We start from the raw sequence: 14,734 nt of genomic DNA, 5'->3' as shown, positions 1-14,734 counted from the left end.
TTTCACTTCAACACTGTTAATCCGTGTGATTGGTCCAGAGGGAACAAAAGATCCCCGGCTCTGACTCCTGGCAACTTCAACAAAAAAGAAGCGTCCACGGCGCCAACACTTTTCGTTTTCGAGAGGAATCGATCGATAAGCTATGTATTTGTCGACCAAGGCACAAATTCGGTTGTCGCTCGTTTCATCTCGATCCGATAATTTCTTGCTCAAATAAGGATGGCCACCGCAGTTGTTGAAGAGAAGACAGCCCCCCGTCTATGTGTGACATTGAAGCGCACTTTGAGACAGTTCTTTTTCCTGCGGATTTGGCCAATCGGACAGCGACTGTCTGGTCTCCACCCATTTTTTGCTAGTTCTGACTTGAGGGCCACCTAGAAACGCGATCAGACCCACAATGGGGATCGCCTGGGCAGGCCCTGGCGCATTGTGGCGTGACAGCCCGCCACGCCACGAAGTGTAGAATTGCAGGGTGCATGGTCGTCTTCACAACTACATGTACAGTACATGTAATGCGAACGCAGGATGCCTGCTTGGCAGAGAGCTACAGCGACAACATTTTCAGCAGCCTGTTCTTGTTCACAATCGAAAACTTCCTGAAAAAAGCAGTCCAGCTGGGCAGAAAGCCGCCTTCAGACGCTGAGCCTCTTATGCAAGAGGACTCCTCCTCTGAGGAGACTATACATCTATACAGACAAACCACTTCAATGTCGGCAATACAATAGACAGATGCACCGTAGGTTCGACGTCGAGCGACGAATGCCGACCATTCATTCGCAACTTCTACGTCGAAGCTCCAGTGGCTCTTTTCTGACTTGACTCCCTCGCCTACCCCTTTCTATCACGTCATTGCTCGCCGCTTTGCGCATACAGTACCGGTAGCAGTGTTGATTCAACACTTTTCCAAGCAGGCTTCAACAGTGATGAAGCCTGCTTGGAAAAGATTGTGCTGGTGATCCTTACGCAAGGTTGCGGGTGGCAGAGCTGTTAACTCTTTCAGTACCACTTTTTCCTGTTTAAGCTTTGGTTGCAGTAGCTGTACACCTTATTAATCATAGGATTCGTCGACAGTTGTGCAAACTTCAATGTGGTATTCAAAAACTCGCGGGGAGCAACATGCTTAACTTATGGTAGCGTAACGCAGTTCAGTTGACCCCCTCGATTCGTGGCATATTGATCACAGGTACTCTTGACGAGACTCGCCGTCTCTGCTGCTGCTGGTAGGGCGAGTAGCGCTGGTGACGGAGAAGATTCGCGTTGTACCCCCGCATGACTCTCCGTGTGCACTGTGCGCACGAACACACCACCTCGCCTGTCGACACATTACCCAGCCAGAAAACCAAGTCTGACCATGGAATATCGTCTGTGCATGGCTCGCGCGACGGTTCCAGCCAGCAATTCATCGCCGGTGGGGACGAAGATCTCCTACGAAACCCAGCGGACACGCAAGTTCCTTTGCTTGCGTTGCTATTGTGCGAGAAAAAACCTGCCGGGTTTAGTTCCAAAAAAGTCTCGGGAGTTGTAGGCTCGAAGAAGCTGGCAGGGAAGATGGTTGACAAGTCGCTGCTATCGCCATTCCAGTGGGCTGCTGGGCCGCTCGGGCTTGGGCTGCTGTACGTCGACTTCGGCTGCTTGTCAGTGAGCATCGTGTCTAGATTGGCGGTTATTGCTGTGTGCGCGTTTGATGGTGTCGGTGTAGAGCCTCTGCAAGCGCCGAGGGGTTCTGTACTCGACGGAGAATTCGGGAGTGATGAACGGAGGCCAAAACACTTTTGTTGGAGCTGCACCCAAGCGTCGCTTTGCGGCTTTCCACGCAGTGTTGTGCAATGCCAAAATGAAGACTGTAACGTACTGTGCAGCAGGCTTCATTCACGTGGCACAAAAATCTCTGTGGCATCCCATACTTGAAACCCCCTCATCAGATGAACCTACGTTCAGCAAGCAGTTCGGATGTCAAAATTCGTGGGCTTTCCGATATATTACTAAACGCTACGTTGATGGGGTCAGATCCGTTCGCGTTCGTGAGATCGGTGAATCGTACAGCAGCGCCGACAAGCCCGACGGTGTTACTCCTGAAACGGCTGTTGGAGAGAGAACTGCGTTTTAGCAGAAAAGCTCCAGTTGTGTAATTTACAACCTCACTTCAACATGAACACTTCAACATCGACATTTTTTAAGGTTACGGCCACACATATGGGAAGTGAAGACACGAATTTAGATATAAGTTCCGACATTGCACTTCCGAGAGGTGCTGCATACGTATGGAATTTCACTGGTGTCGGGGAAATCACTCAAGGGGTCCTTAATAAGTAGTTGCCACGATCGATGCACCGGAAGTCGTGGGCTTGTGTTCATATTTGCTAGAATCCAGCTGGTCGTTTGCACCACAGATTTTTGCTCGTTCGTCGTCGTCAACTCAGCCGTACAGGAACTGCGCCTCACCTTTAAGTATTATACTATCGCCAGAACTCCCCCGAGTGCGGAATGACGCTGAGTCCACCTCGGGCTCACAACTTTCGTCCGGGTCATGAGGATCCGTTGGTACGACTTTGTCTCTGAATGCAGCTGAGGAGTAAGACTGCATCGTCACGCTGGGGTGGTTGGTCTGCAGTACTAAGTCCGACAATACGTGTACGCTGTCACGACGGTAGATGCTCACGGAAATGCCGTGCCGCTCACGCATAATGGGGACCAACAACTGCGTAAAACCTGCTGCTATCTCGCTCGATAAATCCACGAGCCGCATGGGTGTCGCTCGACCGGTGCCTCGGATCGAGTTATGCAGCCAGTCCGTAAGCGCCATGACTTTGAAATTGTCAGTGGTCCATTGATCCAGGAAGCGCCTGATTAGTGGCGAGTTGAGATCGCCTGGTGGTGCTGGGAACGGCGCGCTCTCCTCTGTCCATTTGCTACTCTCCTCCTCATCCACGAGAGCTCTAATCTGTTTCTCTTTATCATCCACATTCGCATCAGCAAGAGCTGCAATGTGGTAGTCGAGCTGGTGTGTGAGACGAAAAATTTCTTCTTGAGCTGATTTATTGCATTCCTCCAGCGCCTTCTGAGAAGCGATCGCTGCGCACCATTGCACCTTGGTGTGGCGCAGCATTTCCTTGGAAAGATTAAATTTCTCGTTGACGATCTGCAATTTGCGACTCAGTCGTTCATTCGCCGTCTCCTTCGAGCCACTGCCGCTACTACACTCGGAAGCAGCCGATCCATTACTGCTATTACTCGCCACGCGTTTAAGCGCCTGTTCCAGCACTTCTTCTTCAGCGTTCTCAGAAAGATGTGGCAGGTCCATGGTAGACCGCAACTCCCGTAACTCGGCTTCTAGCTTCATGTTCGTCTCAATGAGCACGTCACGCACAGTGACCCCCAATGTCAGTGAATCTGCTTCTTCCGGTTGCTGTGAGCACGTGCAGTCAGTAGCAAATGGGCGCGACTCGGCAATCTTCTTGTACACCAGGTTCATCGAGCGGAGACTGTCTAGCACGGCTTGCTCCTCCATTCTCTCTTCACGCAACGTATCATTGGCGCTTTGCAGCTTCTCGTTACGCTTTTCAAGACGTTCGATGTGTGCAACAAATTCTGGTTGCTTCGACACCTTCCGACGCATAGTTTCGACCTCTTTGCGCAGACTCTTGACCTCCAATGTATGCGCTTCATTTTCTTCCGACGTGGTGTGTAGTCGGTTCTGTAGCTCCTCGTAGTCCATGTACGTAAAGACACTTGACTGGTTCGAGTCGTACGTCGCTGCAGGGTTCGTCACAGCGTAGTTCTGCTCTGCAGACTCAGCCTTGGCAGTGTCCGTTTTAAGTTGTTCCAGCTCCGATTCCAAGACTTTAATCTGATTCTCTGCCAACGTTTTGGCAGTCTCAGCATTGGCGACTTGCTGCTTGAGCAGATCCTCTTTCTCCAATAGATCCGTCACAAGTATCGACTTGGCCTTGAGCTCATTGTGTAGTGCGCTGGCCTCCATGAGTAAACATTTTCGGTTTTCCGTTGCACTGGCCAGTTCCTGCTCGCGCATTTTAAGGTGCGCGCGTAGTTTCGGTCGCTCGTGCTCCAACACTGCCACCTGCTCGCGCAGCGCCAATACCTCCTCGTTCAACGCCTTGTTGGCTTCGAGTAGTTGGATTCCTGCGCGTGCAGCCTTTCGCAGAGCCTCCTCCTCGTCCATATCCATGTCAAAACACTCAGAGCCTCGTCCTGATCGTATGACAAAAAGGGTTCACAGATAAGTTTACAAAAGAACATATGTATTTGTTATTAGGGATTCGAAGAATCTGTGAGTTGCCATTGCTTGCAGGCAATGGACCTACCGGAATATGGTGCATCATCGTCTAGTGCTGAGCTGGAGGACAAGGCCCTCTCCAGCCTGTAGTCAAGGCGGTTCATTCTCCCTGTCCGTGCTGGAGCGCGCAAGAGATGTTGTGCGGTGTGGCGTTATTTAGGATTGCGCACCTCTTGGTTTAAAATTTTAGAAGAATCGGTAAAACCTGATTGTAGCCATCACATAAAGATTTTTTTTTGCTGTGGGTATAAAAGCACGGTTTTATAACTTTAGTTTAAATAAGAGACAGTGAAATCAGATCAATTTTAAAGGGTTTATTCTCTGCCGCACAGCGATAAAAGCACGGTTTATAACTTTAGTTTAAATAAGAGACAGTGAAACCAGATCAATTTTAAAGGGTTTATTCTCTGCCGCACAACGAGTGCACCGAATAAAAGCACGATTCCTAATTTGGCGTTAGGACCTAAATGCCAAATTTTCTCTTGATAACGTTAGAGTTTAGACCTGACTAAAATTCAGACGTGTGAGATGGTGCCGAGCAGTAGCGCATCACGCTCGACCAGTGTCGAGGACATGGCCGCGTCGCTGAAGAAGGAGCTACGGCGCCGTATTGGAACAATGCTCAAAGCGCTACCGGATGCCGAGGTGATAGAGCAAAGCCGCCTGTTGTCCGAGCAGATATGCGCTTTGCCGGAGTTCGCGCGAGCTCATGGCATCAGTGTGTACCTGGAGATGCCCAAGGAGGCGGCCACGTCCAAGATTTTGGAGGCCGCATTCGTAGCGGATAAGAAGGTTTTTGTGCCCAAAATAATGGGTCGATCGGCCGAAGACCTGAAGATGCTTCAGGCGACATCGATGGACGACATCCGCAGCTTTCCCAAGGTCGGATTGACACTTCGATGCCTACTAGTAGACTATACGTAGCAGTACATGTCATTTAGCCAGCGATCTGATCGGGCTGCAATGATCGAGACAGGATAAATGGCAGATTCCAGACCCTCCTCTACTATTGGGTACCGGAGTGCCGCGTGACGATGCTGTGCAAGGCGACGATCTGGAGCTCGTGCTACTGCCAGGCGTTGCCTTCGATCGCCGAGGAGGACGTGTGGGCCATGGAAAGGGTTACTATGGTTAGGCTGCTGCTACTAGCTGCATAATGTTGCGAGAGGTTATGCTGACTACTATTGCTGCTGCTGTATGTAGACTCGTTCCTGAGGCGCCTGACTGAGCACTACGACGCCATCGGACACCCGCCGCCCACAACTATCGTACGTGTCATTGCAAGATAGAATTTTTGCCACGGCACATGTTGATATCTTGCAATTGCAGGGCCTCTGTCTGGCGCCACAGCTCGTTGAGCAAGTGCCGTTAGCTGCGCACGATAAAATGCTCGACCTGGTGGTGACTCCAACCGAGGTTATCCGTCCACAATAATTGTGAAGGAAGATACACTCAGCGATTGGCTAAATATAGTGAAAAATACATTACTGGTTCAAAGTCTGCATTGTGGTCGTAATTCGGCATTTGGCAAGGAAGCATGATGAGGAATCGCGTATTCTTGGGCGCGATGTGTATGCTGCTGTGCGCCGCGGTGGCGCTTGGTCAAGACATATACGAGCTTCTGGGTGTGTCGTCATCGGCCACTGCGTCACAGATGAAGCGCGCGTGCGTAGCAGCAGAGAAAACACGCTGCGATTTCAGGGATATTCTAACGGATTCGTGGCACCACTGTTGACAGCTACCGCAAACTGTCACTCAAGTACCACCCGGACAAGCAGACGGAGGAGATGCGTGAAGCCATGAAGGAGGAATTCGTTAAGATTACCAATGGTGCGGCGGCTTTTGATGATTTTCAAACCGCGTATCTAGTGCTGATTAGTATTTTTTTATTCTGGATGTGTACAGCGTACCGCGTGCTGTCGGATCCGGAGCGTCGCGAAAAGTACGACGTGTATGGCATTGCCGACGACCAGGGCTTCGAGTATGTGGATGATGCAGTGGATTTAGATGCTCTTGTGCTGAATAAAATTGACTTTTTGGTGCGAAGGAACTTCGATGAGGCTGCTCGTTTCGCGGAGGACGGCGTGGAGGACTCGATGGCGAACTGGGTTGGCCTTGTGGCCGTGTTGGCTCTCGGCATCATCCCCATCGTCGTGATGCAGCGTAACCGTACCAAACCTTTGAAAAAGAGACGTGAGGTAGATGGTTGCTGCAGGTTTAGAGGAGGATTATTGACGAAGCTCACGCGCGTGGTGTGTCCCATGTACAACGTGATGTAGGCCCTACGAAGCCTAGCAAAAAATAGACTCACCAAGGCTGGAGACAAGTCTTTCACCAAGACTTTCACGAAGACGCGCAAGCAGTACATCGATGACCCAACCCGTGCACGTGAGTTGACTCCTGAATAAGTTGTCAATGTGCTGCTAAAAGTTGATCGACTCATTGTGTTGTTGCTATTGCTGTTTTTGTGCCTTTGCAGACCAAGACTAGAGGTTGTATAGAGTTGCAAAGTATTGAGCATACTCAACTTTATGCTGGTTTGTGCGTTCACATGTTGTTGCTCATGAAATTACACTGGCGACTTCAGTTCTTCTAAAAACCAACAAAAAAACTTCCTCTGGTTGGAAATAATCACCCGAAACAGACATTTTGATCATTACCCCAAATTTGTACGACAATGTGGGACACACAGGTATTAGCGCTAGACATAAGGTCTAACATTTTCTGAAATCTTACTTCGCCTCCCTATATTCAGCTGGAGTACAACGCCAGCAAATCGCAATTTGCGCAGAAGAAGTCAGACCTCTTGTCTAACACAAAATGGATAGCCATGATTGGGAGAAGCTAGAGAAAACAGTTCGTGATATTCGTGAAAACACAGTCACCGCGCGTTCGAGGGCCACCTACCAGAACTCATACTGCCGCTTCCTCGCTTGGATTATCCGCAACAAGCCGCATCTCGTGCCCAAGCCCTTCCTCGATGGCCTCGGTGACATATCAGAGTGCACGTTGCAGCAGCTGCGCTCTCGTATCAAAGATCTCGCTACGCAAAGACGCACTGTCATCCCGCTAGAGTTTGAGGCCTTAGATGCAGCTGATTTTGTCACATGGCTTGTGACGCTCGAGCGAAAGGATGGCTGTGCTCTAAGCTACTCTGCCCTAAACACTCACAGGGCGGGGTTGTTTAACTTGTTTCGCGACTACGGCCGTACCATGACCAAGAATTTAGACTCCGAGCTGACAAACTACTTTAAAGGACTCAAGCATAAACTTGCCAAGGACGCAGCGAACGGCGAGAGCTCTGTCAAGACTGGTAAGGACCCACTCATGTTTGATCTGTACTCTTTCTTGTGCAAAGAGATGCTCTCTCACTCGGGGAAGGAGATGGCATTTGCTCACGCGTACATGGTGATTGCGTGGAACCTAATGTGTCGGTCGTCTAATGCTTTTGGCATTCGCCATTCACACATGGAATGGAGGGGTGATGCACTGCAGATTTACTTCGCGCATATGAAGAATGATCAAGGAGGGGACCGACCGCGTGACCCGCGCCATATCTACGCGAACCCGCTACAACCAAGTATTTGTCCAATTGTGGCACTAGGTATATATTGGGCGGTTTCTAATTTTGGCGACGGCGATCTCCTTTTTCCTGGCAGTAGCCAATACGAGCGATTTCAGAAGTGCTGGCTGCGTCTACTGGCGCAAGAGAGTGTCGCGACGGAATTGCAGCGCCAAGGGATTGTCGCTACTGAGCTGGGGACTCACTCTATGCGGAAAGGATCAGCGACGTTTTGTTCGTCAGGGTCAACGGCTTGTCCTTCATCAACGGCGGTTCATTTGCGAGCCGGCTGGTCGCTTGGAGGTGTTCAAAACACCTACCTCCGATATGAAGCTGCTGGCGACATGCATGTCGGTCGTACAGTGGCTGGATTGCCTACCGAAAGTTACCAGTTCTCGACGCTAGCACCACATTTTGATTCACGAGATGAGAGCGTCGAAAACGGGATGAAGTTGATGTTCCCTGGCCTACCCAATAGGCTCGAGTATATTGCAGAGTTTTGTCTGGCTTCGCTGGTCTATCATTCCTCTTTCCTGAAGGCTACGCTTTCTCCACAGCACCGTTTATTTGAGACGCCGCTTTTCCAAGACGAAGAACTGCCATTAAATCTCACAACCAGAATTAGAACGGGTGATGGTTGCGCTGCGGCGCGTATACGACCGACTGGGGTACCACCTCACGTGGCTATACTCTGTGAAATGAAGGGTCTAAAGGACGGTTTGCTGGAATCGGTGTCAAAAATTGAAGCTACCCGGCTTGATACTGTTCAAAATATTTTATCCGAGCTCGAGAAGCGAGCTATAGGTGCTGGAACGGTTACTTACGACGGTCTTCATGATGCTATAAGAGCGTGTCTTCATGATAGTGGCGTTGGCGAGCTTGTCGAGAAGCTATCCAGCAGACAAGAATCTGTTGTCGACGCTGCCACTGAAGGCAACGAGGGTCAGCTTTGCCACTACTGGAGTGGAAAGTTTCGGCGTGTACCCGCAGATTTTACCATCCCTGATTGCTCCGTACGTCACGTGTGGGTGCTGTGGATGTGTGGTAACAAGTCGAAGCAGATACCACCGCTTCGCCGTCTTGATGGTCGTGATATGCCCAACAGGAAGATGCAGAAGCGTCTTAGCCAGCTTCGGTTTGTGATGCTCAAGATTGAGAAAGATGCAACATCTAAAGAGCTGTTTCCTTGTAGCACTGCCATCGATGCTGCAACCGATGTGTTCATTAAGTGGGCAAGCAGCGTCGCTGTAGACGACATCACCGAACACTCACGAAAGCGACGCCACGGGCAGCTGAGCTGGGCAACAGTAGGAAAACTGTTGAGGAAGAAAGCAAAAACAACAAGTAGTTAGCAGTGCGTATCAATGAGAACCAAGGAGCTACAAACTGCTTACATTTGTACCCACCTACCAAACATCATACATAGCAGAATTGTTGGTTTGACAAATGTCTGACTACTTCCGTCTAAGAATCATTCCCCCAAATTTGTACGACAATGTGGGACACACAGGTATTAGCGTTAGACATAAGGTCTAACATTTTCTGAAATCTTACTTCGCCTCCCTATATTCAGCTGGAGTACAACGCCAGCAAATCGCAATTTGCGCAGAAGAAGTCAGACCTCTTGTCTAACACAAAATGGATAGCCATGATTGGGAGAAGCTAGAGAAAACAGTTTGTGTATTCGTGAAAACACAGTCACCGTGCGTTCGAGGGCCACCTACCAGAACTCATACTGCCGCTTCCTCGCTTGGATTATCCGCAACAAGCCGCATCTCGTGCCCAAGCCCTTCCTTGATGGCCTCGGTGATATATCAGAGTGCACGTTGCAGCAGCTCCATTAAATCTCACAACCAGAATTAGAACGGGTGATGGTTGCGCTGCGGCGCGTATACGACCGACTGGGGTACCACCTCACGTGGCTATACTCTGTGAAATGAAGGGTCTAAAGGACGGTTTGCTGGAATCGGTGTCAAAAATTGAAGCTACCCGGCTTGATACTGTTCAAGATATTTTATCCGAGCTCGAGAAGCGAGCTATAGGTGCTGGAACGGTTACTTACGACGGTCTTCATGATGCTATAAGAGCGTGTCTTCATGATAGTGGCGTTGGCGAGCTTGTCGAGAAGCTATCCAGCAGACAAGAATCTGTTGTCGACGCTGCCACTGAAGGCAACGAGGGTCAGCTTTGCCACTACTGGAGTGGAAAGTTTCGGCGTGTACCCGCAGATTTTACCATCCCTGATTGCTCCGTACGTCACGTGTGGGTGCTGTGGATGTGTGGTAACAAGTCGAAGCAGATACCACCGCTTCGCCGTCTTGATGGTCGTGATATGCCCAACAGGAAGATGCAGAAGCGTCTTAGCCAGCTTCGGTTTGTGATGCTCAAGATTGAGAAAGATGCAACATCTAAAGAGCTGCTTCCTTGTAGCACTGCCATCGATGCTGCAACCGATGTGTTCATTAAGTGGGCAAGCAGCGTCGCTGTAGACGACATCACCGAACACTCACGAAAGCGACGCCACGGGCAGCTGAGCTGGGCGACAGTAGGAAAACTGTTGAGGAAGAAAGCAAAAACAACAAGTAGTTAGCAGTGCGTATCAATGAGAACCAAGGAGCTACAAACTGCTTACATTTGTACCCACCTACCAAACATCATACATAGCAGAATTGTTGGTTTGACAAATGTCTGACTACTTCCGTCTAAGAATCATTCCCCCAAATTTGTACGACAATGTGGGACACACAGGTATTAGCGTTAGACATAAGGTCTAGCATTTTCTGAAATCTTACTTCGCCTCCCTATATTCAGCTGAAGTACAACGCCAGCAAATCGCAATTTGCGCAGAAGAAGTCAGACCTCTTGTCTAACACAAAATGGATAGCCATGATTGGGAGAAGCTAGAGAAAACAGTTCGTGATATTCGTGAAAACACATTCACCGCGCGTTCGAGGGCCACCTACCAGAACTCATACTGCCGCTTCCTCGCTTGGATTATCCGCAACAAGCCGCATCTCGTGCCCAAGCCCTTCCTCGATGGCCTCGGTGACATATCAGAGTGCACGTTGCAGCAGCTGCGCTCTCGTGTCAAAGATCTCGTTACGCAAAGACGCACTGTCATCCCGCTAGAGTTTGAGGCCTTAGATGCAGCTGATTTTGTCACATGGCTTGTGACGCTCGAGCGAAAGGATGGCTGTGCTCTAAGCTACTCTGCCCTAAACACTCACAGGGCGGGGTTGTTTAACTTGTTTCGTGACTACGGCCGTACCATGACCAAGAATTTAGACTCCGAGCTGACAAACTACTTTAAAGGACTCAAGCATAAACTTGCCAAGGACGCAGCGAACGGCGAGAGCTCTGTCAAGACTGGTAAGGACCCACTCATGTTTGATCTGTACTCTTTCTTGTGCAAAGAGATGCTCTCTCACTCGGGGAAGGAGATGGCATTTGCTCACGCGTACATGGTGATTGCGTGGAACCTAATGTGTCGGTCGTCTAATGCTTTTGGCATTCGCCATTCACACATGGAATGGAGGGGTGATGCACTGCAGATTTACTTCGCGCATATGAAGAATGATCAAGGAGGGGACCGACCGCGTGACCCGCGCCATATCTACGCGAACCCGCTACAACCAAGTATTTGTCCAATTGTGGCACTTGGTATATATTGGGCGGTTTCTAATTTTGGCGACGGCGATCTCCTTTTTCCTGGCAGTAACCAATACGAGCGATTTCGGAAGTGCTGGCTGCGTCTACTGGCGCAAGAGAGTGTCGCGACGGAATTGCAGCGCCAAGGGATTGTCGCTACTGAGCTGGGGACTCACTTTATGCGGAAAGGATCAGCGACGTTTTGTTCGTCAGGGTCAACGGCTTGTCCTTCATCAACGGCGGTTCATTTGCGAGCCGGCTGGTCGCTTGGAGGTGTTCAAAACACCTACCTCCGATATGAAGCTGCTGGCGACATGCATGTCGGTCGTACAGCGGCTGGATTGCCTACCGAAAGTTACCAGTTCTCGACGCTAGCACCACATTTTGATTCACGAGATGAGAGCGTCGAAAACGGGATGAAGTTGATGTTCCCTGGCCTACCCAATAGGCTCGAGTATATTGCAGAGTTTTGTCTGGCTTCGCTGGTCTATCATTCCTCTTTCCTGAAGGCTACGCTTTCTCCACAGCACCATTTATTTGAGACGCCGCTTTTCCAAGACGAAGAACTGCTATTAAATCTCACAACCAGAATTAGAACGGGTGATGGTTGCGCTGCGGCGCGTATACGACCGACTGGGGTACCACCTCACGTGGCTATACTCTGTGAAATGAAGGGTCTAAAGGACGGTTTGCTGGAATCGGTGTCAAAAATTGAAGCTACCCGGCTTGATACTGTTCAAGATATTATATCCGAGCTCGAGAAGCGAGCTATAGGTGCTGGAACGGTTACTTACGACGGTCTTCATGATGCTATAAGAGCGTGTCTTCATGATAGTGGCGTTGGCGAGCTTGTCGAGAAGCTATCCAGCAGACAAGAATCTGTTGTCGACGCTGCCACTGAAGGCAACGAGGGTCAGCTTTGCCACTACTGGAGTGGAAAGTTTCGGCGTGTACCCGCAGATTTTACCATCCCTGATTGCTCCGTACGTCACGTGTGGGTGCTGTGGATGTGTGGTAACAAGTCGAAGCAGATACCACCGCTTCGCCGTCTTGATGGTCGTGATATGCCCAACAGGAAGATGCAGAAGCGTCTTAGCCAGCTTCGGTTTGTGATGCTCAAGATTGAGAAAGATGCAACATCTAAAGAGCTGTTTCCTTGTAGCACTGCCATCGATGCTGCAACCGATGTGTTCATTAAGTGGGCAAGCAGCGTCGCTGTAGACGACATCACCGAACACTCACGAAAGCGACGCCACGGGCAGCTGAGCTGGGCGACAGTAGGAAAACTGTTGAGGAAGAAAGCAAAAACAACAAGTAGTTAGCAGTGCGTATCAATGAGAACCAAGGAGCTACAAACTGCTTACATTTGTACCCACCTACCAAACATCATACAGAGCAGAATTGTTGGTTTGACAAATGTCTGACTAGTTCCGTCTAAGAATCATTCCCCCAAATTTGTACGACAATGTGGGACACACAGGTATTAGCGTTAGCCATAAGGTCTAGCATTTTCTGAAATCTTACTTCGCCTCCCTATATTCAGCTGGAGTACAACGCCAGCAATTTGCGCAGAAGAAGTCAGACCTCTTGTCTAACACAAAATGGATAGCCATGATTGGGAGAAGCTAGAGAAAACAGTTCGTGATATTCGTGAAAACACAGTCACCGCGCGTTCGAGGGCCACCTACCAGAACTCATACTGCCGCTTCCTCGCTTGGATTATCCGCAACAAGCCGCATCTCGTGCCCAAGCCCTTCCTCGATGGCCTCGGTGACATATCAGAGTGCACGTTGCAGCAGCTGCGCTCTCGTGTCAAAGATCTCGTTACGCAAAGACGCACTGTCATCCCGCTAGAGTTTGAGGCCTTAGATGCAGCTGATTTTGTCACATGGCTTGTGACGCTCGAGCGAAAGGATGGCTGTGCTCTAAGCTACTCTGCCCTAAACACTCACAGGGCGGGGTGGTCTAACTTGTTTCGTGACTACGGCCGTACCATGACCAAGAATTTAGACTCCCAGCTGACAAACTACTTTAAAGGACTCAAGCATAAACTTGCCAAGGACGCAGCGAACGGCGAGAGCTCTGTCAAGACTGGTAAGGACCCACTCATGTTTGATCTGTACTCTTTCTTGTGCAAAGAGATGCTCTCTCACTCGGGGAAGGAGATGGCATTTGCTCACGCGTACATGGTGATTGCGTGGAACCTAATGTGTCGGTCGTCTAATGCTTTTGGCATTCGCCATTCACACATGGAATGGAGGGGTGATGCACTGCAGATTTACTTCGCGCATATGAAGAATGATCAAGGAGGGGACCGACCGCGTGACCCGCGCCATATCTACGCGAACCCGCTACAACCAAGTATTTGTCCAATTGTGGCACTTGGTATATATTGGGCGGTTTCTAATTTTGGCGACGGCGATCTCCTTTTTCCTGGCAGTAACCAATACGAGCGATTTCGGAAGTGCTGGCTGCGTCTACTGGCGCAAGAGAGTGTCGCGACGAAATTGCAGCGCCAAGGGATTGTCGCTACTGAGCTGGGGACTCACTCTATGCGGAAAGGATCAGCGACGTTTTGTTCGTCAGGGTCAACGGCTTGTCCTTCATCAACGGCGGTTCATTTGCGAGCCGGCTGGTCGCTTGGAGGTGTTCAAAACACCTACCTCCGATATGAAGCTGCTGGCGACATGCATGTCGGTCGTACAGTGGCTGGATTGCCTACCGAAAGTTACCAGTTCTCGACGCTAGCACCACATTTTGATTCACGAGATGAGAGCGTCGAAAACGGGATGAAGTTGATGTTCCCTGGCCTACCCAATAGGCTCGAGTATATTGCGGAGTTTTGTCTGGCTTCGCTGGTCTATCATTCCTCATTCCTGAAGGCTACGCTTTCTCCACAGCACCATTTATTTGAGACGCCGCTTTTCCAAGACGAAGAACTGCTATTAAATCTCACAACCAGAATTAGAACGGGTGATGGTTGCGCTGCGGCGCGTATACGACCGACTGGGGTACCACCTCACGTGGCTATACTCTGTGAAATGAAGGGTCTAAAGGACGGTTTGCTGGAATCGGTGTCAAAAATTGAAGCTACCCGGCTTGATATAGAACTTGTCATTATATCCGAGCTCGAGAAGCGAGCTATAGGTGCTGGAACGGTTACTTACGACGGTCTTCATGATGCTATAAGAGCGTGTCTTCATGATAGTGGCGTTGGCGAGCTTGTCGAG

General features: G+C 50.0%; 5 protein-coding genes across 5 annotated transcripts; 4 read left to right on the top strand and 1 right to left on the bottom strand.

Moving 5' to 3' along the window:
- Positions 1-1,145: 1,145 nt before the first annotated feature.
- PITG_15832 (uncharacterized protein) lies at positions 1,146-4,398 on the bottom strand (the record flags this gene model as incomplete). The annotated part of the gene is made up of 4 exons (XM_002898026.1): positions 1,146-1,611; positions 2,042-2,081; positions 2,443-4,209; positions 4,323-4,398. 4 exons carry the CDS (start codon positions 4,396-4,398, stop codon positions 1,146-1,148), a joined length of 2,349 nt encoding a protein of 782 aa, XP_002898072.1.
- Positions 4,399-4,797: 399 nt separating this feature from the next.
- On the top strand, positions 4,798-5,728 carry PITG_15831 (5-formyltetrahydrofolate cyclo-ligase, putative; the record flags this gene model as incomplete). Its single annotated transcript, XM_002898025.1, has 4 exons — positions 4,798-5,176; positions 5,271-5,424; positions 5,498-5,562; positions 5,624-5,728. 4 exons carry the CDS (start codon positions 4,868-4,870, stop codon positions 5,726-5,728), a joined length of 633 nt encoding a protein of 210 aa, XP_002898071.1.
- A 220-nt stretch (positions 5,729-5,948) lies between these two features.
- PITG_15830 (uncharacterized protein) lies at positions 5,949-6,599 on the top strand (the record flags this gene model as incomplete). The annotated part of the gene is made up of 5 exons (XM_002898024.1): positions 5,949-5,963; positions 6,055-6,124; positions 6,200-6,275; positions 6,342-6,499; positions 6,574-6,599. The coding sequence occupies 5 exons, from the start codon at positions 5,949-5,951 to the stop codon at positions 6,597-6,599; spliced, it is 345 nt and encodes a 114-aa protein (XP_002898070.1).
- A 4,781-nt stretch (positions 6,600-11,380) lies between these two features.
- On the top strand, positions 11,381-11,805 carry PITG_15829 (uncharacterized protein; the record flags this gene model as incomplete). Its single annotated transcript, XM_002898023.1, has 2 exons — positions 11,381-11,718; positions 11,760-11,805. The coding sequence occupies 2 exons, from the start codon at positions 11,381-11,383 to the stop codon at positions 11,803-11,805; spliced, it is 384 nt and encodes a 127-aa protein (XP_002898069.1).
- A 124-nt stretch (positions 11,806-11,929) lies between these two features.
- On the top strand, positions 11,930-12,826 carry PITG_15828 (uncharacterized protein; the record flags this gene model as incomplete). Its single annotated transcript, XM_002898022.1, has 4 exons — positions 11,930-12,205; positions 12,269-12,343; positions 12,446-12,609; positions 12,715-12,826. 4 exons carry the CDS (start codon positions 11,930-11,932, stop codon positions 12,824-12,826), a joined length of 627 nt encoding a protein of 208 aa, XP_002898068.1.
- Between the last annotated feature and the right edge of the window lie 1,908 nt (positions 12,827-14,734).

The sequence above is a fragment of the Phytophthora infestans genome, genomic scaffold (genome assembly GCF_000142945.1).
Source record: "Phytophthora infestans T30-4 supercont1.39 genomic scaffold, whole genome shotgun sequence".
Taxonomy (NCBI): Eukaryota; Oomycota; class Peronosporomycetes; order Peronosporales; family Peronosporaceae; genus Phytophthora; species Phytophthora infestans.
The sequence above is the reverse complement of the archived record's forward strand: the minus strand, read 5'-3'. Positions and strand labels throughout refer to the sequence as shown.